This window comes from Oryctolagus cuniculus, chromosome 2, assembly GCF_964237555.1.
Source record: "Oryctolagus cuniculus chromosome 2, mOryCun1.1, whole genome shotgun sequence".
Taxonomy (NCBI): Eukaryota; Metazoa; Chordata; class Mammalia; order Lagomorpha; family Leporidae; genus Oryctolagus; species Oryctolagus cuniculus.
This window is the reverse complement of record NC_091433.1, coordinates 51,010,387-51,032,061: the sequence shown is the minus strand read 5'-3', so window position 1 is coordinate 51,032,061 and position 21,675 is coordinate 51,010,387. Positions and strand designations below refer to the sequence as shown.

Below are 21,675 nucleotides of genomic sequence, written 5' to 3'. Positions count from 1 at the left end.
CTTTAGTCATAAAGAAGCCTTCCCACACCAGCTCTGGTTCCTGGTTTTCCTCCTCATGGTGACTACCTCCTCTTTGTATTTATGGCCAGTTTTATTGTCAATGACAACACTCAATTAAATGTTTACTTTTTTAAGAGTATCAAAAGGTTTATTCTACTGTTAAAAACTTCTTTTGACATATTTTCATTTTATTAGAGAGTGAGAGAGCAAGAGCATCCAGCTGCTGGTTCACTCCCTAAATGCCCAGGACAGCTGGGGCCTGGGCAGGCTGTAGCCAGGAGGCCAGATCGCCATGCAGGTCTCCCAAGTGGATGGCAGGGAGTTGAGCCATCAGCTGTTGGTTCCAGCAGTGTGCATTAGCAGGAAGCTGGAACCCAGGCACTCAGATATGAAATACTGGCATCCCAAGCAGCATTTTAACCAATTACCAAATGTCTCTCCCTCCTTTTTGGAGTTATGTTATAAAATAGAACATTTATGAAAAAGTCTTTTAAATAGTACCAAGACTGAAAAATTCATGCTTTTCGTCTCCTTTTGCATTATTAGAAATTAAATTATCTCAAGGGAGTCAAACACCCTCAGCTGTATAAATGCTCTCCTAGAAATGGTTTAGTAAATCTGAATATTCAAGTAAATCTGCATATTCATCATACATAGCCAAAGCCTAAGAGTCACCCTTGTCCTAATGAGACAGAATCGTACCAGATAGAACCAACATATAAAACTTGGATGATTAAGCACGGCAAAAGCTCTAATGCAGGGGCCAGCACTGTGGTGCAGTGGGTTAAAGCTCCAGCCTGCAGTGCCAGCATCCCATATGGGTGTGGGTTCAAGTCCTAGGTGCTCCTCTTCTGATCCAGCTCTCTGCTGTGGCCTGGGAAAGCAGTAGAAGGTGGTCCAAGTATTTGGTCCTGTGCACCCACGTGGGAAACTGGGAAGAAGCTCCTGGCTCCTGGCTTCCGATCAGCTCAGCTCTGGCCATTGCAGTCATCTGGGAAGTGAACCAACGGAATGGAAGACCTCTCTCTCTCTGCCTCTACCTCTCTATGTAACTCTGTCTTTCAAATAAATAAAAATCAATCTTTAAAAAAAAAAGCTCTAATGTGATTCATCAGATTTAAATAGAGGTGATAGCCAAAGTTAACTTCATCATAGGAAAACGTTTACATATTAATGTCATGACTAACTAGACTCGTGGAAAGTAGCCAGATTTGTTTTGTTATAACAATTCTGACTTATCTTAGTATATTAATAAGTCAGATTGGTAAAAGCATAGTAAAAAGTGGATCTGCAATATGTTTAAGTCAAATTGGAAAATATTCACTCCGTTATTTCCTTTCTCTTTCCCATTCATTCACACACGTTATGGACTAAGTGTTTTGAGCTGACAGATAACTATGGTGGGTTTCTGTCTCAAGGGTTGCAATCTAGGGAGGAAGAATGATAATTAAATACAACTACAGTACTTGTTGCTGAGTGCTTTGATTGACGTATGGCAGGCAGAGGAGGGATACACAAGTTAGGCTTGAGTGAAAGGAAAGCCTTGTGGTAGAAAAATCTCGACAAACAAGTAGGGAAGGAAGCAGGTGGCTAGGGAGGGAAATGGAAGGAGAAAGGGGATTCCAGAAAGCAGTGAGTGCGGCTGTGTCAGTGGGCTAATGTGTCCGATTGTATCACTTTGAATCTTTTACTTAGAATTTCTACCACTCAGAAACCTAGCATGTTGTCTACAGAAAGCCTGTATACTTACTAAGTTGTATTGTCATATGTTTTTAGTAAACGGGCTTAATTGTAAGACTTTTTTTCATGACTTCAAAGAATGGAATGATAGTTGAAGTCCTCAATACACACCCAAAATGTTGCCTCATTCATGAAATAGCATCACGGAATATTTCCAACTTGTTGCTTTGTATGTTTCTATGCTGTTGGGCAGGAGACTAAAGCTGAAATAATTACCAGAGAGAATAAGAAGAGGTTATTTGCCAAGGAAGAACAGAAAGAAGAACAAAAATGGAATGCTCTGTCATTCTCTATTGAAGAGGAAATGAAAGAGAACCTAATCTCTGGAATAAAGAACCTCGAAGATTTTTTGAAATCATGTAAAAGTAACTCGGTGAAATTTCGAGTTGAAATCGCAGGGCTGACTGCCTGCTTCACAGCATGGAAAGAGCATTGCCGAGGTAAAGGTATATGGTTCTGGTTTTCTACTTTGGTGAATCGAGGATTAATACCAAGATAATGATAGTTGTCATTTATAAACTGGAAATTGGTGTTAGAAGGCTTACACACATTTTTTGATTGTATATAGGCAACATTATCTCAATGTTTTATCAGTGAGCAATGGAATTTCACACAGTAGCAAATACTCAGCACAGTAATGATCATGATCGGAGATTGGAAAATGACTATTTCCAAAGTTACTGGTATAGTTAAGGAAGCCAGCAAAGATGTTGAGGCTCCCAGAGAGAATTTGTCATTCGTCTTTGAGATCCAAAGAGTAAACCTGTTATTTCAGAGTAAAACTCTACGTGTGCTTGCCTCTCATCCTAAGTTCCTCCAAAGTTGCTGTGGATTTCGTGTGTTCTACTTCATAATTTCTACAGCAGGTAGTAGAAAAAAAGAAGATAGGGGAACATGGGCTGGGTAGAGCGCTGTACATTGCTAGCAGGTGAAATGGCCACGTTTCATTATCTCCAAACAACTCATGTGAGTAAACCTGCTTCAGCCGTCAGTCTTGAGCACCTTCCCACTTGAGCTCATTCATCACACAACGTTCAGGGTCTTCCTTTGCCTTGCAGCCACTTTCATCCTCCTACCTTCCATGTGCAATGCCAGCCTCTCACTATATATCGTATCCCAGCCAGGGTGTAAGTCTTACCTTACGTTTCTCTCCTCAACCAAGCTGTTGAATCTGGATTTGCAGTTTTCTGCTACTAAAGGAAACCAGAGTTAACAGTGACTTAAAGAACACAATTTTATTTCACTCATTTAGATGCAGGCTCCTAGGGCTGCTGTGGGAGCTCCAAAATGCCATCAGTGATCCATGCTCCTCATCTTCGCATTCCACCATCCTTGGCACATGACTTCAAGACACCTCATAGCCCCAGATGACTGCTTTTAGCAGATATTAGGAGAAAGGTAGAAAGGCAAAACCATCTCCGCTCTATGTCTCTCCTTTAAGGATCTTTTCTAGCCACTAAAAGCTTCTGATTACATATCATTAGTCAGAACTTAGTCACAAGGCCACATCTAATCACAATGGATGCTGGCAAATGTAGGCTTTGACTTACATACGTTGATGCTTCCAATAATACAGGGAGGTGAATTAGGAATTTTGGGTCATACTTGCTGAGTAGGCAATGATGTAGTAGTGTTAGCCATGATACCTTCATTCTATCTATTCTCAATCGTTTCATGAATTATCTTTCTACAAAACCTACCTTGGGTATTCCAGGCTCATGTAACTCCTGTTGTCTCTATTGCTCAGTTTGAGCTGATCAAGTGTTATGCATCTAGTGTTATGCAATCTAGAGAAGAAATATTAGTTACAATCCCTCTTACAGCATTTGCTAGGTGTTTGGTAACATTTATTAACTAGATAAAACATAGGCTTTAGATGGATTGTGGAACTGCAACAGCCCTTGTGTGGTAAATATGAAAATATTAATAGAGAGGAGGAATAAAAAGGATATTTATGATTATAAAGAAATGGAGTGATATTAGCAAAGTCCAGATCTGATACTTAGAATAGATGGACTTAATTGATGGATTTCAGTGATAACACTAAATATTTCTTTATAATCAAAAATAGGTCTCAATTTTGCTAGGTTTTTAACCAGATATTTGAAGTCATACACACATTTTTTTAACATGGTAGAGGAGGCATAAAAAGTAGCAACTTGAGAATAGATTTTTTTTATTTGCCATAAACTTCTATAAACTTGATCGTTTACCTGTTTCTATATCATGAAAATTAAGCTTTTTTTATCTTCCCAACACAGACATAGCTACTTCCCAATAAGCCTTGGAGATAATAAAGTATGGATAGTTGAATTTTAATTTTATTTTATTTAGTGCTCTCTATTCCAAAGCCTCCATTAATGCAAAAAAAAAATGAAATTAAGAGTGATAGATCGAGTGAGTGTTGTGGTGCAGAGGGTTAAGCTGCTGCTTGGTATACCTGCACCCTGTACTAAAATGCTATTGTGAGTCCTGTCTCCTCCACTTGTCTTCTGGTTTCCTATTAATATGTCTAGGAAGTCAGCAAATGATGGCCCAAGTACTTGAGTCCCTGCCGCCCATATGGGAGACCCAAATGGACTTCCTGGCTCCTGGCTTCTGCCTGGCCTAGCCCTAGTTGTGGCAGGCATTTGGGGTATGAAGCAGAAGATGGAAGATTTCTGACACATTTGGAAAAAATAAATCTTTGAAAAAAAAAAAAGACTAATAGACTACATGATACATCTTTATTAATTTCAGCTATTATTTATTCTTTCCCAAGGAAAAACCACAAAAGACTTAAGTATAGCTGTTCAAATGATGAAAAGGATCCACTCCTTGGTGGAAAAATATCCAGAACTTTTGCAAGAACCAGATCAGCAACTCATAGCCAGATGTCTTCACTATTTGGGATTTCATGAGTTGGCCAGTTCTTTATGTCCAACCCAGGTAATGTTTTCAGAATAGCTTGTTTTGGTAGAGGTGTTATTAGGTATACATAGACTGACATGCAAATCTCTTATAGATTTTTTAATTGAAAATATTATTTATCCAACTGTCCAGTTTTGAAGGAGTCTAGAATTAGAAAATTTGCACAAATGTTTGTTTGGAAAATCCAGATACTTAAAACTAAACCTATACTTGATCCTAGCAAAACATGTCAAGACTACAGTGCGACTATTCAAGTGTCTTTAAATGCCATGAGGTGTATTTGGAAATCTTGCTGTCTGCTGATTTAGCCCTAGGAAAGATGATGACTTAAGGGGTAAACATTTTCATGAGATTTAAAAGGTGGTAAAATGCTTTTCACGTAGACTGTGCTTAACAATAAATATTTTTATTATATAAATGATGTTATAATTTAAAATGTCTTTCCAAATGAATTTTAAAATAATGCAGGCTATAGGAGATGAAACAAAGATGAAAATGATTAAGTATTCAGTTGGCCTTGGACCAGCACGGTTTCAACTGCAGTACATGGGGCATTATTTGATCCGGGAGGAGAGAAAGGACCCGGACCCCAGGATCCAGGATTTTATTCCTGACACATGGCAGGTAATGATGTGAACGAAACAAGAATTCTTGTAGTTATTTATTGTTTTCTTTTTTTTTTCTTAAAGATTTATTTTATGTATTTGAAAGGTAGAGTTAGAGACAGACAAGGAACCCTCCATCCACTGGTTCACTCCCTAAATGGCCACAATGGCCAGAGCTGGGCCAGATTGAAGCCAGGAGCTTCCTCCAGGTCTCCCACGCAGATACAGGGACCCAAGCACTTGAGCCATCTTCTACCACTTCCCCAGGCTATTAGCAGGGAGCTGGATTGGAAGTGGAGCAGCCAGGAGTTGAACTAGTGCTCATGGAATACTGGTGCCCAGGCAGCAGCTTTACCTATTACGCCACAGTGCCAACCCCCGTATTTGCTTATTGCCATCTGGGGAGTTTCTCAATGTAGTAGCTCTACGTATTATAGTTGACATGACTTTCTTAATATTGAGTCATGTCATTTAAAATATTTTGTTATTGGAAATGGCAACTCTAGACTTTTCTAAGTGAAATTTTAATAGGCTGGATATTTCCTTGAGGGTACTTAGATGGATTCACACGTGTAGTTACGAGGTCTGTTGTGCCATCCACTGATTCATTATGGAGCAGCCTCTGAGGCCTTGTGTCAGTAGAAATCCCTAAGTCACTGCAGAAAGCTGCACTGAGAAATTTGGGCAGTGTTATTTATCAACGGAGTAGCTATTTTTCTATAAATATATGTAAAATAACTACTGATAGGTATAAAATTTTGAAAAGATGCATTTCTGCATACATTGAACCATACAAAATTATTAAAACATTGAGCGTGTTTACCTACAAAAATGCAGTTTTCCTAAGTTTGGTCTTAGTAGACCATCCCATTCAGAAGCAGACTTTACCTTTCCTATATTGTTGGTGGTGGCGTGCCTTAAATGTGTACCTTGTGTTTTCACAAGAAGGAAGATAGACACTGTGATTCCTCTTATGCCCTGCTTCATTTAGGGATGGCTGGGAGTTGGCATAGACTGAAAATCGTGTGCAGATTGGCATTTTGAGATGTTTTTCCATCTTCACCCCTCATATAGGATTATAATTCTTTTTTGGCTAGTCATTGTGAAACAAAAGCATAGCTTGTTGAGAAGAAGCCCCCTTGTGCTTTCCAAAGAAGGTGCCTGTTTTGAATTCTTCTATAAAGAAAGTAGAAGAGGGACTGACGTTGTGGCACAGCAGGTTAAACTGCCACTTGCAAAATTGACATCCTGTATGGGTGCCGGTTCAAGTCCCGGCTTCTCCATTTGCAATCCAGCTCCCTGAAAGAATGCCTGGGACAGCAGCAGAAGATGGCCTAAGTGCTTGGGCCTTTGCCACCCACATGGGAGACCTGGGTAAAGCTCTAGGCTCCTGGCTTTGGCCTGGCCCAATGGTGGCTTTGCAACCATATGGGGAATGACTAGCAGATGAAAGATTCTCCCCCTCCCTCTTGCTATCTCACTGTCTCTCCCTCTCTCTCTGTAACTCTTTGAAAAATAAATAAGTATTTCTTTTTTTTATACAGAAAGAAAGTAGAAAATGAGTTAGTCAAGTTAAGAATCTTGGATGTTTCTCCTCAGGCGTTTTTTTTTTTTTACCATCAAAAATCAATATTGGCTACTTTTTAACAAAAATGACTTTATTTGTTTGAGAGAGAGAGACAGAGAGAAAGGTCTTTTACCCATTGATTCACTCCCCAAATGGCCGCGTGGCTGGAGCTGAGCCGATCTGACACCAGGAGTCAGGAGTTTCTTCCAGGTCTCCCACGTTGGGTACAGAGGCCCAAGCACTTGGGCCATCTTCTACAGCTCTCCCAGGCCATAGCAGAGAGCTGGATCAGAAAAAGAGCAGTTAGGTTATGAACCAGTGCCCATGTGGGTTGCCAGCACCCCAGACGGAAGCTTAGCTCACTACGCCACAGTGCTGGCCCCCTGACTACTTTCTGGAACTTGATTTCTCAAGGCCATTCTGCACTTAGTAAATGATAAATAACTACAAAAAAAGAGAAAATCTTCCCAATAATGAGATGTTTTAGTCAGACTTGCCATTTTTCACGTATACCCCATCTTTAGATTCTCAAAAGCATAAAGATGATCTCTTTTGAGAGAATGGCATGAGTTCTTCCGATTCTCCAATACATCTTGTGTTTGCAACTCCCAGTCGTCCCATTTATGGTTCAGAGGACCCTGCTGGAAGTGCACTCATGTATTGGTTTTGGTAATAGTCATAACATTGTTGCCATTACTGACACAAATGGTGCTGTGCTCCCCACAGCGAGAGCTCCTGGATGTAGTGGACAACCATGAGTCGGCAGTGATCGTGGCCCCAACGTCCTCGGGCAAAACCTATGCCTCCTACTATTGCATGGAGAAAGTGTTGAAGGAGAGCAATGAAGGGGTGGTCGTGTACGTGGCGCCAACAAAGGTAGTGTCCAACTGGACGTAATATTCGTGTGTGTTCCAGAACCTTCTCTGTGAAAATATACACGTTCCCGTGTGAGAGATCTGGTTCACTATGTCAGCTTTGATTTTCTCATTCTAGGTTCAAAGACTAAAATAACACTTGCTTTAAAATCACTTTAAGAAATAAACCAGATCTTGGTATCTTGTAGGTAAAAGTTATGCTTGGGTTGATGGGGAAGCAGCCTGGGCAATGTTGAATCACCTCAGGACCTCATGTCGCCTCTGCAAAGTCTATGGAATGGATCCAGTCTTCCCTGGGCATTGATGATGGGTCTGCCTCTCAATCCAGATTGTTACTGCATTTCTTTCACGTGTAGTACTGTTGAATTTGGGACTTAAAAGCAGAATGATTTTGTCGTATAGAAGAAAGTTTGATGTATGGAGAGTATGTTTTCCTGCCCTCATTCACAAGTCTTTGGTATTTCATGTGGTCACTCTTTTTTTTTTTTTTTAAGATTTACTTGTTTATTTGAAAGACAGAGTTACAGAGAAGGCAGAGCAGAGAGAGAGAGAGAGAGAGAGAGAGGGAGGTCTTCCAACCTCTGGTTTACTCCCCATATGGCCACAACTGCCAAAGCTGCACCAACTCAAAGCCAGGAGCTTCTTTCGGGTCTCCCATGCGGGTGCAGAGGCCCCAGGACTTGGACCATCCTTTACTGCTTTCCCAGGCCATAGCAGAGAGCTGGATTGGAAGTGGAGCAGCTGGGACATGAACTGGTGCCCGAATGGGAAGCCGGCACTGTAGGCGGCAGCTTTACTTACTTTGCCACAGCACCAGCACCAGCCCCTGTGGTCACTCTTAAGTTGTTGTTGTTGTTGTTGTTGTTGACAGGCAGAGTGGACAGTGAGAGAGAGAGAGAAAGAGACAGCAGAGAGAAAGGTCTTCCTTTGCCGTTGGTTCACCCTCCAATGCAGCCAGCGCACCGCGCTGATCCGAAGGCAGGAGCCAGGCGCTTATCCTGGTCTCCCATGGGGTGCAGGGCCCAAGCACTTGGGCCATCCTCCACTGCACTACCGGGCCACAGCAGAGAGCTGGCCTGGAAGAGGGGCAACCAGGACTAGAACCCAGTGTGCCAGCGCCACTAGGCGGAGGATTAGCCTGTTAAGCCACGGCACCGGCCTCCTGTGGTCACTCTTAAAAAAGCCACATTTAGCTGGGGTGATTCTAACTTTACAGACTAAAATGAATTCAGACTACATTTTAGTATCTAGGAAAATGTGTCATACTGGTCAGGACCAAGTTAAAAAATACAATTAGTTGAAATTAAATTTTTTTGTGATTACAAAAATCAATAGGTGTTTTGACAATCAAGGAAAAATTAAAATATTAGAAGTGGAGTCAATAAGCGAACTACTGACTATATCAATTGTTGCACCAGCAGAGCCCAGGCTCCCGAGAATGCTCACATCCAGTGTTCACTAGTTAGAAAGGTAACCTCCCAGAACTCCAGTTGGGAGAGACATTTGCCTTTTCTCAAGGGAGTTACTGATGGCGGCCAGCGAGCCCGTCAGTACCTGTCCTGCCTGGCTGGAGTACACAGTTAAACAGCACAGGAGTGAACAAGGACAGTAGCGGAGACGGCCGGGCCTGTGCCCAGTGTTCTAGGAGCCTCAGCTGTATTAGGCTGGCATTGGACCCCCTACCTGATTCTGTTAAGGTGGTTACTTGGTGGGGCGGGGAGGCCTAGCCCAGAGGCCACTCCCAGGGCATAGAATACTCTAGCTTCATGGGAAAGGGCGGCATAGTGAGCCTTCCTACTGTAACTCAAACACAATCCACAGGACCAAATTACTCTTCCAGAACGTGAGCTCCATTCTTCTCCCACTGCTAGTATATGGCATGGACGTCCTTCACCTTTTCTAACATGACATACTATGTTGAAATTCGTATTTCTGTTACTCCAAGTGATTTGGGCGCTTTGAAGAATGATTTTTGTCATTTCTTTGTTCATGGACTATTTGTAGGTTGCCTTTGCCTACTTCTTTTGGAGAGGGTTGTCTTCACTGATTTTTTAAAACTTGCATAATAAGGTTATTAACTCTTTCTCTGGGGCAGGTGTTTGGCCTAGTCATTAAGTTGCTGGCTAGGATGCTCATATCAGTGTACCTGGGTTCTACAGCTGGCTGCACTCCGGATTCCAGCTTCCTGCTAATGTGGACCCTGGGAGGCAGCAGTAATGGCTCAAGAGATTTGCTTAGATTGAGTTTCTGGCTCCTAGCTTTGGCCCTGGCAGTGGGCCATTGCACACCTTTGGGGAGTAAATAGGAGATCTCTGTGTTTCTGTCTTTCAAACAATTTTTTTTTCAGATTTATTTTTAGTTATTTTAAAGGCAGAGTGACAGAGAAAGGAGGAGAGACAGAGATCTTCCACCTGCCAGTTCACTTCCCAAATGGCCACAATGGCCAGGGCTGATCCAAGATGAAGCCAGGAACCAGGAACTCTACCTGGGTCTCCCACATGGGTGGCAGGGCCGATGCACTTGGGCTACCCTCTGCTGCCTTCCCAGGCACATTAGCACGGGGCCGGACCAGAAGCAGAGCAGCTCAGACTTGAATTACTACTCAGGTATGGGATGCAGCAGCTTAATCAGTGCCATCCCCAAATAAGTAAATTTTTAAAAAATTTTCTCTGCCATATAAAGAATATAGTTTCAGTTATTAGGTCATTTTGTTGCATTATGATAGTTTCAATGATAGCAATATTAATATCTTTGTATATTCAATTATCGATATTTTCATTTGGAGTTTTCTTGAATGCTTTTACTCTAATCTATGAAAGTACACGTTAATACTAGCTTTATGAATTTGTCTTAAAATTTACATTTTAATCAACTTGGATTTTTTTTCATAAGGTGTGAAATAGAGGTTCATAAGTTTCCACGCATGTGGATTCCCCTGGGCAAGCTACCTTCTTTACTTAGAACGTGGTTGTACCTAGAACGTGGTTTACCTAGAACATGTCACCTCAGGTATCTGGAGGGAGTCATCAAATATAGGAGACAAAATTCAACCATGGTTATCCCTTGCTTGACTTTTCTTTAAAAAAAAAAAAAAATTTATGTGGCTGGCGCTGTGGCGCAGTGGGTTGATGCCCTGACCTGATGCACTAGCTTCCCATATGGGGCACTGGTTCAAGATCCAGCTGCTACACTCCCAATCCAGCTCTCTGCTATGGCCTGGGAAAGCAGTGGAAGATGGCCTTGGGCTCCTGCACCCATATAAGAGACCCAGAAGAAGCTCCTGACTCCTGGCTTCGGATTGGCACAGCTCTGGCCACTGTGGCCAGTTGGGGAATGAACCATCAGATGGAGGACCTCTCTCTCTCTCTCTCTCTCTCTCTCTCTCTCTCTTTCATCCGCTGGTTCACTCCCTAAATGCCTGCAACAGGGCTGAGCCAGGCCAAAGCCAGAGGGAACTTGGAACTTAATCCTGATCTCCTGTGTGGGTGGCAGGGATCCCAGTACCCAAGCACAACCATCACCTGCTGCCTCCCATGGTATGCTTGGCAGTTAGCTAGAACTGGAAATGGATCTGGAACTCAAACCCAGGCACTCTGGCCCAGGATGCCAGTATCCCAAGCAGTGTGTGTGTGTGTGTGTGTTTGTTTGTTTCAAAGATATATTTATGTATTTGAAAGGAAGAGTTACAGAGAGCGTGTAGGGTGGGGAGATGGGGAGAGAAAGAAAGACTAGGAGAGAACAGGAGCAAGAGAGAGTTTCCATCCTCTAGTTCACATCCCAAATGGCCACAACAGTCAGGACTGGGCCAGGCCAAAGCCAGGAGCCAGGAGCTTCTTCTGGGTATCCCATGTGGTGGCAGAAGCACAAGAATTGGGCCATTTTCTGCTGCTTTCCCAAGTGCATTAGCAGGGAGCTGGTTCAGAAGCGGAGCAGCTAAGACTCCTACCAGGACCCATATGGGATGATGGTGTCACAGGCAGGAGCTTTACCTGCTACACCACAACACTAGCCCCACTGTTTTTTTTTTTTTTCCTCCTTCTGATAGAAACACCCCCCCCCCCATTTTAGTTAATGTTGATGTGTACTGATGAGGTTTGTCTGCTTAGTGTAGTATCTCAGAGCACCGTGGGGTACTTAGAGTGTGGAGGGGTAGAGGGAGGAGGTTGTTAAACTTTCTATGCTCTTAGTAGAACTTATTCGTAGGCAGTTCTTGTAGTCACCTGTGGACACGGTTATGTGATTAATGGATCCCTTTCTTGTCAACCAGGCCCTTGTTAATCAAGTAGCAGCAACTGTTCAGAATCGTTATGCCAAAATGCTGCCAAATGGGGAGGCTCTGTGTGGTGTTTTTACAAGGGATTATCGTCACGATGCCCTGAACTGTCAGGTAGGATTTTGAATTAACCAACTTATTATTGAATTATGTAACAGTACCTGCATTTCTCTTCCTGAGGCCTTGAGAAAATAACTTCCTTGAATTGATGACAGACAAGAGCTTTAGAGAAAAAGTAATTTTGCTATAGATAAATAGAACTCATCACTAAATATGGATACTTCAATTTTTTTTAAATTTCAAATATAGTTCATAGTACATCTTGGTTTATGAATAAATTCAAAATGATCTGAACAATCCTATAAATTATAAAAACTTAAGGAACACCAATTTCTAATCAGAAATATTATCTCTTGATAAATATCTGTTTAGAATACACAAATTCAGATACGATATTTGGTATTGATTACATCATGGAAAGTTTTCCCCTTTATTGAATTCCTAGATATTCAATGCTAAATCAAGAGTGAACCATGATTTAGAACACTATGTGGCAGATACGGAGATGCGCTCTCTTAGGTCACCTTTAAAAAAGGGACTTGCCGCTCAGATGCAGAAGGTGTGGGCAAGATTCTGTCTGCACTCCCTGTACTACCACCACAGTCCTTAGTACCTGAGCTAAGGAAGGGTATAAACAGTTGGCCATTGTCGCTTAATGTGGAACAGCTCTGAAGGACAGTGTTCGCTCAAGAATTCTGAGCTAGGTTTGCTAAGGTTCTATCAGGCCTGCTTTGTAGTTCGGCTTCTCCCTCTTCCTAATTCTCTCCCCCAACACCCGGTTTTCAATTCTTAATAAACATCTTCTGTGTCAGGGTCAGATTTTATAGAATCAAACCTGTGACAATGAACAATTTCTATTATTAAACTTTGAATGTTTGTAAGTAATACTGTAGACTTCAGATCTGATAATTTATCATTTTGACCTACAAAAACAATGGAGTTTCATTTTGTTCAAACTCGTACCTAACAACTCTAGTCAAACAATTCTTAGAAGCACTATGATATCCTAGTTATCAGCAGATACACTTGGGACTCATAAGCCTAACTTGTACTTTCTTAAAACAATGACTGCACACAGTGAAGTGCTCAAAATGTTAGTTCATATAACTATTTTATTTTTAGGTACTTATTACAGTGCCTGCCTGCTTTGAAATTCTGCTGCTGGCTCCTCATCGTCAACAATGGGTGAAAAAGATCAGATATGTTATATTTGATGAGGTAGGTTTATTATTTCTCTGCATTAATTTCCTAGCGTACACAAGCACTGTGAAGGAGATGGTTGAGACATCTGTTCCCTTGGGTGGAGTTCACGTGTGGGAGGCCCTTCCTTCTCAACAGTTTCTTCTGGACGTTGCCATCAACCTTTATGTTGGGACTCAATCGGCACACTCTACGGAGCACTGTATGGGAGAGGAACCTTTCAGTAGAGATCACTGTTTCAGGGGGAGTAGAATTCAACCAGCACAGCATAACTTACCCTGGACAGAGATTTCAAAATCCAATCTTTGATCTCCAATGCAAAACATTTGGGGCTTTACCAAGTGATTCAACTATATAGGTTATTTTATCAGCCATAGCCCCAACAGAAAGCAATGGCACACTCAAATTGCAACAAGTAAAGCAGGGTATTTTTCAAAGATGTCTGTGAAGAAATCCAGAGCTAGTAGTTTTCCTCTAAATTTAAAAGGACAAAGTGAGGAAGCATTTTCTTAGGAGTTAGCTACGTTGTGAGGAGTGGTTACTTTACTAGAGGGGCATAGCTGGCTAAAGGGAACCTTGCAGGAAGGGAGCCAATGCCGTGCTGGCCTCAACCTCCTTCTCCTGTCTTCTGATCCCTTGACGAGGCTCTCCATTGGCCAATCCAGCAGTGCCTGGGAACCTTTCTGAGGTAACTTCTGTACATCAGAATATCAGCCAGAGAACAGGATGAAATGATACAAATTTATAGGAGCAAATGGAAGATATGTAACAAAGTGATAAAGCAACATTATTAAGAATAGTTATTCAAAGAAGCCCTGAAACATTACAAAAATATTCATTTGCTCTGGGGAATTTCCAGTTTAAAGAGGGAAAGATAACTTAGGTAATGGTTAACTTATCTTTTACTGGTAGAACATGGAGCAACCAAACAGGCTGGGCTTTTGATTTATTTGATACTAATAGATTATGTTTAATTTTGGTTAATGTGTGTATATTGCATGACAAGGATTTTTGGATATTGCTCTTTATAAAAATTCATCAACTTTGTTTTGCAATCCAGAACCTTGAGTTGTGGTCTAATCTCAAAACTCTGAAGTGATACAGCATTGGGTAACTCATCCTAATTTCACATAAAAGTAAAGGCTTTGAAGGCTAAAGTCTGTTCCGGCAGGGTCAGGGGAAAGTGCTGTCCAGTACAAGATATGAGGTTAAAATTTGGCAGTGTGATTTGTTACCTTACAGAACAAAGCCAAATGGGCAAATATACACATACATACACATATATATACACATATATACATATATGTATATACATGTGTGTGTGTGTGTATATATATATACATATATAATTTATCTAGTTCTGAAAGTCCTCTTTGATTGACCGCCAATTGTCATCATTTAACTTAGTGTCCTCTGAGAGTCATCTCTGAATCTACCTCAATTTGATTAAAAGATATGCATTCATTCATTCAGCAGATATTTAAGGAGTGCCTGCTCAGTGCCAGGCTTTCTGGCAGTGCTAGCAATACCCAGGACTAAGGTTACAATTCAATCAAGAAAGGAGGAATTAAACAAATAAACACATAAATGACAATGTCAAGCCACATACTATGAAAAGAAAGAGGAAGTTGTCATTTCTTTAATCATGGTAGTAGGAGGACAACTCTGAAATGGGTGCCCAGAAAAATCTCTTCTCTAGAGTGACATTAAGCTGAACTCTATGGTTGGATGAAAAAGAGGAAGTGTATTCTAAGCAGTGGGACCAATACTGTGAAAGTTATGGGGTAGCAAGAGTATGTCCAAGGAACAAAGACAAGGCTGCGTGGTCTTGATGGCTTGAAATGGAGCTAGAGAGAGTGGCAGGGGCTGAATCATGCCATGCATTATACACCCTGTTAAGGAGTTGGTTTTATTCCACATGCAGTGGGGATATACTGAAGAAATTTAATTAGGGATGTGACTTGATCTCACTCCTCTTTTAAACATAGCGTTTGGGCTGTGATGTGAAAAACGTAGGAGGCATGAGAAGAGGCTACCGTGGTAGTCAGGAGGATATCGTGTTCATGCACCTGAGTTGTGGTGGTGGCTTAGTTAGCAGTAGGTGTGGAGAGAAGTACACATGTTTGAAAGGTGTTTTTGAAATTAAAGAGGAATTATTGGTATTTGAAGGAAATTCAGGTGTCAAAATTGTCAAAATTTTCTGTCACATGAGTTTTCCATAATTTATTTTAACTTGGCATGGTCAATTAAAGGTAATGGGAAAGTATGCATGATGATTTCAAGTCTTATGTTCATTTGCTTTCTTTAAATCATCTTTTGAATGGAGGAATTTTTTCTTGAATAGGTCCATTGTCTTGGTGGAGAAATTGGAGCAGAAATCTGGGAGCATCTCCTTGTCATGATCAGATGTCCTTTTCTGGCCCTTTCTGCTACCATAAGTAACCCTGAACATCTCACTGCGTATGAACTTGATTTCAGTTTGGACAAAATGTTTATCTCTGTTGAGTGTGTTTCATGCTGTCTGTGTGGATTCGGAAGGGTCTCATAACTTTCTGGGGAATTGAATGATTCATTTCTGGTTCTCTCTTGCACCTGCTGGCAGGTGTTGAGCAAAGCCCCATTCTGTAATGGAAAATGAAGGACTCCCATGCTCAGACCTGCAACTGAATGGGAAATAATCCACCAATCTCAGAATATTTCATCAGAATGATAGATTTGTGTTCCTTTCCTTTTGTCCTTCACCAAGAAATAACAATTAAACAATACACGGACACACTCAGCCATGGGCCCTAAGAGCCATGGCCCTGCTTCGTGGAGATGCTTTGAAAGATTCAAGACCCCACATCATTTTGTAATTCGGCTTGATTTCTGCCTACTAATAACTATTCTAGCAAAGACTCCTATCATACCTGGAATGTGCCAGGTACTGTCCCAGGGGCTTTGCTTATGATAACTTATTTTAAATGCCCAGAACTCTTGTGATTTACTGTAGTAGTACTTCAGATACTACTGTATCCCATTTTAAAATGTGGAAATAAGGCACAGAAAGATCGAGTGACTCAGCCAAGAGCCACAACAATTAGGAAGGAGGCTGGAATCCATTCTTGTGTGGTCTGGCTCCAGAGCCTATTCCCATAAGTCCAAATTTTGAGGTACCTGAAGTGTTTTTTACTTAGACTATTCAGCTTCATAGGAATAGTTCCATGTTCTGCCTAAATAATATGTTCATTCATTTTTTAAGGTGGCTGCAGTCAGTGAAACAGTACTGGAGACAAGAAGATGCTTTAATAGAAAAAAAAATTGCTTCTAAAAAGAATCATGCCAGTCGTACCAATTTCCCCAAATATTACTTTCGAATAAGACAGTCGTATAAAGTTAGACTTGGTATGTTTGATATATTCATAATGCATTTTATCTTTTACTTTAAACTAGTCATTGCATTTCTGTTGATTTGGAACTTGGTGCTCTTGATTTCTAGTGCTCTATGGAGAGAGATACAATGATTTAGAGAAGTACATATGCTCAGTAAACGGGGATGACATCTACTTTGAACATTTTCACCCATGTGCTGCACTAACAACAGATCATGTAAGTAACACTTCAGCCATATTTGTTCTAATATCAATTGTTTGCATATATAGCAGTTTAAAAGCTGCCAGACTGATATTTTTACAGCAGATATTTTAATTATCTTCATGTTATTTGTATTGAAAAGGAAGAGTGTTCTTTCTAGCTTTCACTGGTTCCTCTTTAGTGTCTGGCTCCACAAAGCTTAAAACCCACTAAAAATTCCAACCTGGCTTTTTTAGTTTTATTTTTTGTATCTTATCTTTGCCCATTTTCTGCCTTCTCAGTGTCCATCTCTAACTGTTCACTTCTCTTAACCTAACTGTTCTCTCAGTGCAACGATGGCTTGTGGTGAGAATCTGATCACTATGAATTAGCTGAGACAAGTCAAGGGCCATTCTCAAGAACAAAACAATGATAACTTGGTGTTTGGGTAGTGAACCAGTAAGGTAGAGGCATAAAAAGGATTTCAGTTGGGGCATTCCGGTGTGAGTGGGGAAAGATTTCTCAGTTATTCTTATGTATTGGTCATCCTTTCTTATCCCGTTTCCTGTGGATGGCGCATGGAAGCTCCTCTTGACACTCAGAGTAATAATTGTAATTATTGCAATAATTGTTTGGTCGTTTGTCTTTCTCCACAGAGCAGGAAAGTTAGATGTATTCTCAATTCACCTCTCCTATGAAGAATCCTTAAACCATAGTTGTGATCTCTGCATGCACGTCTAAAGGCAAAGGGCTCAAAGTGTAGCCTGAGCAGCCGGGTCTTCTGTGGCCCTGCCTAGTGTCCTTTCCATTCATCCATGGGAGCCCTCCGCTGTGTGATGCTCCTGGATGGAGTATTTCATTCCTGATGGCCAAAGTCAATTGTCCTGATCCTCTTCACCTTCCGTGACTCCTAAATGTGAAACCTTCTCAGAATCCTTTGTGGCTCCCTTAACGGATAAAATCTTCTCTCCTCTCCATCGCACCTTGTTTATCTTACGTGACTCCAATCATGATCCACTTGCTGCAGAAGTCCTATGAATGCATGTCTTCTTCGTCTTGCTAGAATAACTCCGGGCGGGGGAGGGGGGCAATTTTGTGTCTTTATAAATGTGTGTGAAAGGTGCTTTCTAAACATATGTTAAATAAGAGTAACCAACCTAAATTGAGTACTTATTTTGGGCCTAAAAATTTTACATAGCCTACCTTATTAAGTTTAACAGCAGCCTTATGATGGACTTCCTGTTATTATTCCCATTTTACAAATGAGGAAGGCGAGGCACAGAGAACATAATTAACACTGCAGACAACTCTTAAGTGAATGGTGGGCAGGATGCGTCTCATGTAGATTGTCTACAGAACCTTTGATTTCACCTATTAGTCCCAAAATAAATAAGATGATTTATTTTGTGTCGAATGGTTCAAGACAGGTTGTCTGTAAGCAGCAGTGAAGTGTAGGATCTGCTTAAAAAAAATACCTGGATGAATTAGAATCCCTTTTTGGCCTTTGGGATAATTTGATGGTTTCTGAAAGCAACCGTAGGGCAAGCATTTGGTGCAGCAGTTAATATGGAAACATCCTGTGCTGTAGAGACTGAGTTCAAGTCTCAGCTCCACTTCTGATTTCTGCTTCCTGCTAATGTACAACCTGAGAGGCAGATGATGATGGCTCTAGTACTTGGGTCCCTGCCACCCACGTGGGGGACTTGGACTGAATTCTGGGCTCCTTGGTTTCTGCAGGTGTTTAGGGAGTGAATTTGCAGACGGAAGATCTCTCCTCCTTTCAAATTTTAAAAATAAATTAAAATTAAAATCAATTGCATGCATTGAAGTGATGACAGCTTTCTATGAGGATTAGGGGAGTTTCTCTTCTGTGAGGTAATGGCCTAATTCGAACTCTAAATAAAATTAAAATGTACATAAGATTCCTATTACCTGACTTACACCCCAAAGCTAGACTCTAGACGAGAACCCACACATAATTAAAAAGATCTTTTCTCTTTTGCTTTCTTTTTAATTTCTCCTTCCTTCCACCTTCCCTTCTACCCTCTCTAGGGATCACCTGACATTTTCGTTATTGGTATTTTAAAAATAGCCCAGTGGGGCCAGCATTGTGGCATAGCAGGTTAAACTGCCATTTGCCAAGCTGCCATCCCATATCTGAGTGCCAGTTGATGTCCTGGCTGTTCCACTTCTGAGCCAGCTCCTTGCTAATGTGCCCAGGAAGGCAGTGGATACTGGCCCAGGTACTTGAGCCCCTGCACCCATGGTGGGGTTCCAGGCTCCTGGCTTTGGCCTGGCCCAGACCAGACTATTGTGGCCATTTGGGCAATGAAGCAGCAGATGGAAAATGTCTCTCTCAGTTATTTCGCCTTTCAAATAAATAAGTAAATAAATCTCAAAGATAGTATTAAATACCCAAATAGTTTTACGAACTTATTTATTTTGTGTAGAATGTGTCAAAGCAGGGGCGGGCATTGTGGCATAGCTGGTAAAGCTGCCCGCGACGCTGGCATCCCACGTGGACACTGGTTTGTGTCCTGGCTGCTTCACTTCTGATCCAGCTCCCTGCTAATGGCCTGGAAAAAGCAGCAGAAGATGGCCCAAGTGTTTGAGCCCCTGCCACCTACGTGGGAGACCCAGATGAAGCTCCTGGCTTTGGCTTGGCCCAGCTTGGCTGTTGAGGTGGTCTGGGGAGTGAACCAACGGATGGAAAAATTTCTCTCTCTCTCACCCTCCGTCTCTGTGGCTCTGCCTTTCAAAAAATACAATGAATCTTAACAAGTTTCTTTCTTTTTTTTTTTAAGTGCTCAAAAAAAAAAAAAAAAAAAAAAGGCTCCAGGCAGGTTGTCTTTAAGCAGCAATGAATATGTGGTGGTTGGTGGTTTGGAGTGCTCGCTGGCACTGCCATTTTGATCCAAGTGCCTTTCCTGTATTCTCAGTAGCTATTAATGCAACAATGGGAAAGCAACAGAACTGCTCCAGTGTGCTCTGACCCCTACAACTGTTGCAAAGGTCATGCTGTGGATGAATATTCTCAAGTCTTCTAGATTTTTGTAGCATGCGTACAGGAGGACCGCAAAGGCTCAGGCATTAGTAAATGTGTGTTGACAGTTGAATGTGTGGCGATTGTTTGCATGGGAGTAGACCTTCCAAGTCCTGATCTTCTTTGGTATACTTCAAATTGCCAAACAAACAAACAAACAAAACAAAACAAAACAAAAAAAACAGTGGCAAGTAAAAAAAAAAAAAGTTGTGTCAACATAAAGAATAAAACCATCTACCTTGGTTCTTTCTTTCATAGCTGTATCATAAAAATGACTGCAGGCGGGAAGGGACTGGGCAGGACAAGCGAGCTGGCCCTGATCCCCCTGCACTGAGGGATCATCTTCAATCCCATGAGGCTTGTTTCTGGCCAAGTGCAGAGTTGCGTGGCCTTTACCATTATCATGCCACACAGGGGCAGCTGCTGACTCCTGGAGAGCTGTCCACTCCAGGAAGTCCTCCCAAGAACTGCTGTCTCTCGGCAGCTCAGCCTGGATCAATGCTTAACATTATGGATGGCATCAGGGATAATGTAGTTTGCTAAAACAGCGTCATAGAATACCTAATTTGCCTTCTTTATCCTGGCTTGGCACACATAAATGTGAAGACTCCACAATTAAATCAATTTCACTGTTTATTGTAGGGTGGAGGTAGTCTCATCTTGTCTAAATTACAAATCTTTCAGCACGCTAGTACTCTGATTAGAATTATTAGAAGATAGTTCACACACAATTATCCCATTGAAGGGTCATATGGAGTAACATTAAAGCTGTTTTTGGTGGACTTTCAGGTTTTTTCTTAATCTTAATAATTAAGAATAATCTTAATAGTTAAGAAACATGCAGGTTATATTTTCTAAGTGCTTGGCACCTGTCAGTATTTGAACATTTTAGTTTAATTCTTTTTAATGTCTGTGGGTTCATGATAGTGGCCATGAGGCAAAGGATAAGACATCAGATAAAAGAGGAATATTAAGCTCAACTTTGTTTACATAGATCGAACACTACGGATTCCCGTCTGATCTTTCCCTTTCACCTCGAGAGAGCGTCCAACTTTATGACACCATGTTTCACATCTGGGACAGTTGGCCCCGGGCTCAGGTAAATAATAATCCCGGAAATTCATGCTATAAGAAATTATAGCATTGCTGCACAGCAGGACAAACTCTCTTCCTTTCTAATCACTTGCATCTGTTCTTTGAACATTATTAGTGAAAAATTGTCCCTTCTCACATGTTGTTCTTCCAAACACTTTTATTTTATTTTACTCTAATGGTTTTAAATTATGTTTTAATTCCTGCAAATATTTCTTCTGTCAACTTCTGGGATAATACAATATTTGAATCTCATACACCCTGGACTTGTATTTCACGCCACTTGTTTCCTTTCTGTATGTCCTGATTGCTGTTTTTAGTTTCCATTTGTTACTCATATCCTCTCTTTTTAGGAGTTGGTCCATCCTAAGAGTTCTATGTATTAGAAGCTATGGGAGGTAAAAAGAATTTCCTGCATCTCTGTCATCAGGGTTTGCAGCAGTAGTACTGTCAATGAGATGTGCAAATAGGAAACAGCTTTGGATTTTTATTGCATGGTGCTTAATCCTGTGGTCTTTGTTTTCAAGGAACTATGTCCAGAGAACTTCATTCATTTTAAGAATAAATTAGTCATTAAGAAGTTGGATGCTAGAAAATATGAAGAGAGCTTAAAGGCAGAGTTAAGGAACTGGATTACAGATGGCCACGTACAGCAGGTGATTTTCACAGGCTTTATGTTTTAGGGAAAACATCCTATACTCTATTGTTTTGGGTTGTGTATTCAGTTAATACTATTTTATGTTTTCTTAATCTTCAGT

At 41.2% G+C, this 21,675-nt stretch overlaps 1 protein-coding gene across 6 annotated transcripts in view; it reads left to right on the top strand.

Annotated features, from left to right (window-relative positions):
- The window catches only part of LOC100345657 (probable ATP-dependent RNA helicase DDX60), a 97,546-nt gene that overhangs the window by 33,533 nt on the left and 42,338 nt on the right, over window positions 1–21,675 (top strand). For 5 of the 6 annotated variants that reach the window (XM_008249590.4, XM_051832208.2, XM_008249573.4 and 2 more), the window contains exons 14-24: window positions 1,934–2,186; window positions 4,502–4,668; window positions 5,119–5,274; window positions 7,549–7,698; window positions 11,965–12,084; window positions 13,153–13,248; window positions 15,575–15,690; window positions 16,472–16,614; window positions 16,709–16,818; window positions 20,820–20,924; window positions 21,445–21,573. In XM_008249590.4, the coding sequence (XP_008247812.3) occupies window positions 1,934–2,186; window positions 4,502–4,668; window positions 5,119–5,274; window positions 7,549–7,698; window positions 11,965–12,084; window positions 13,153–13,248; window positions 15,575–15,690; window positions 16,472–16,614; window positions 16,709–16,818; window positions 20,820–20,924; window positions 21,445–21,573 (1,545 nt within the window). The remainder of the gene's footprint in view (window positions 1–1,933; window positions 2,187–4,501; window positions 4,669–5,118; window positions 5,275–7,548; window positions 7,699–11,964; window positions 12,085–13,152; window positions 13,249–15,574; window positions 15,691–16,471; window positions 16,615–16,708; window positions 16,819–20,819; window positions 20,925–21,444; window positions 21,574–21,675) is intronic. The other variant, XM_008249585.4, reaches the window with a different exon arrangement.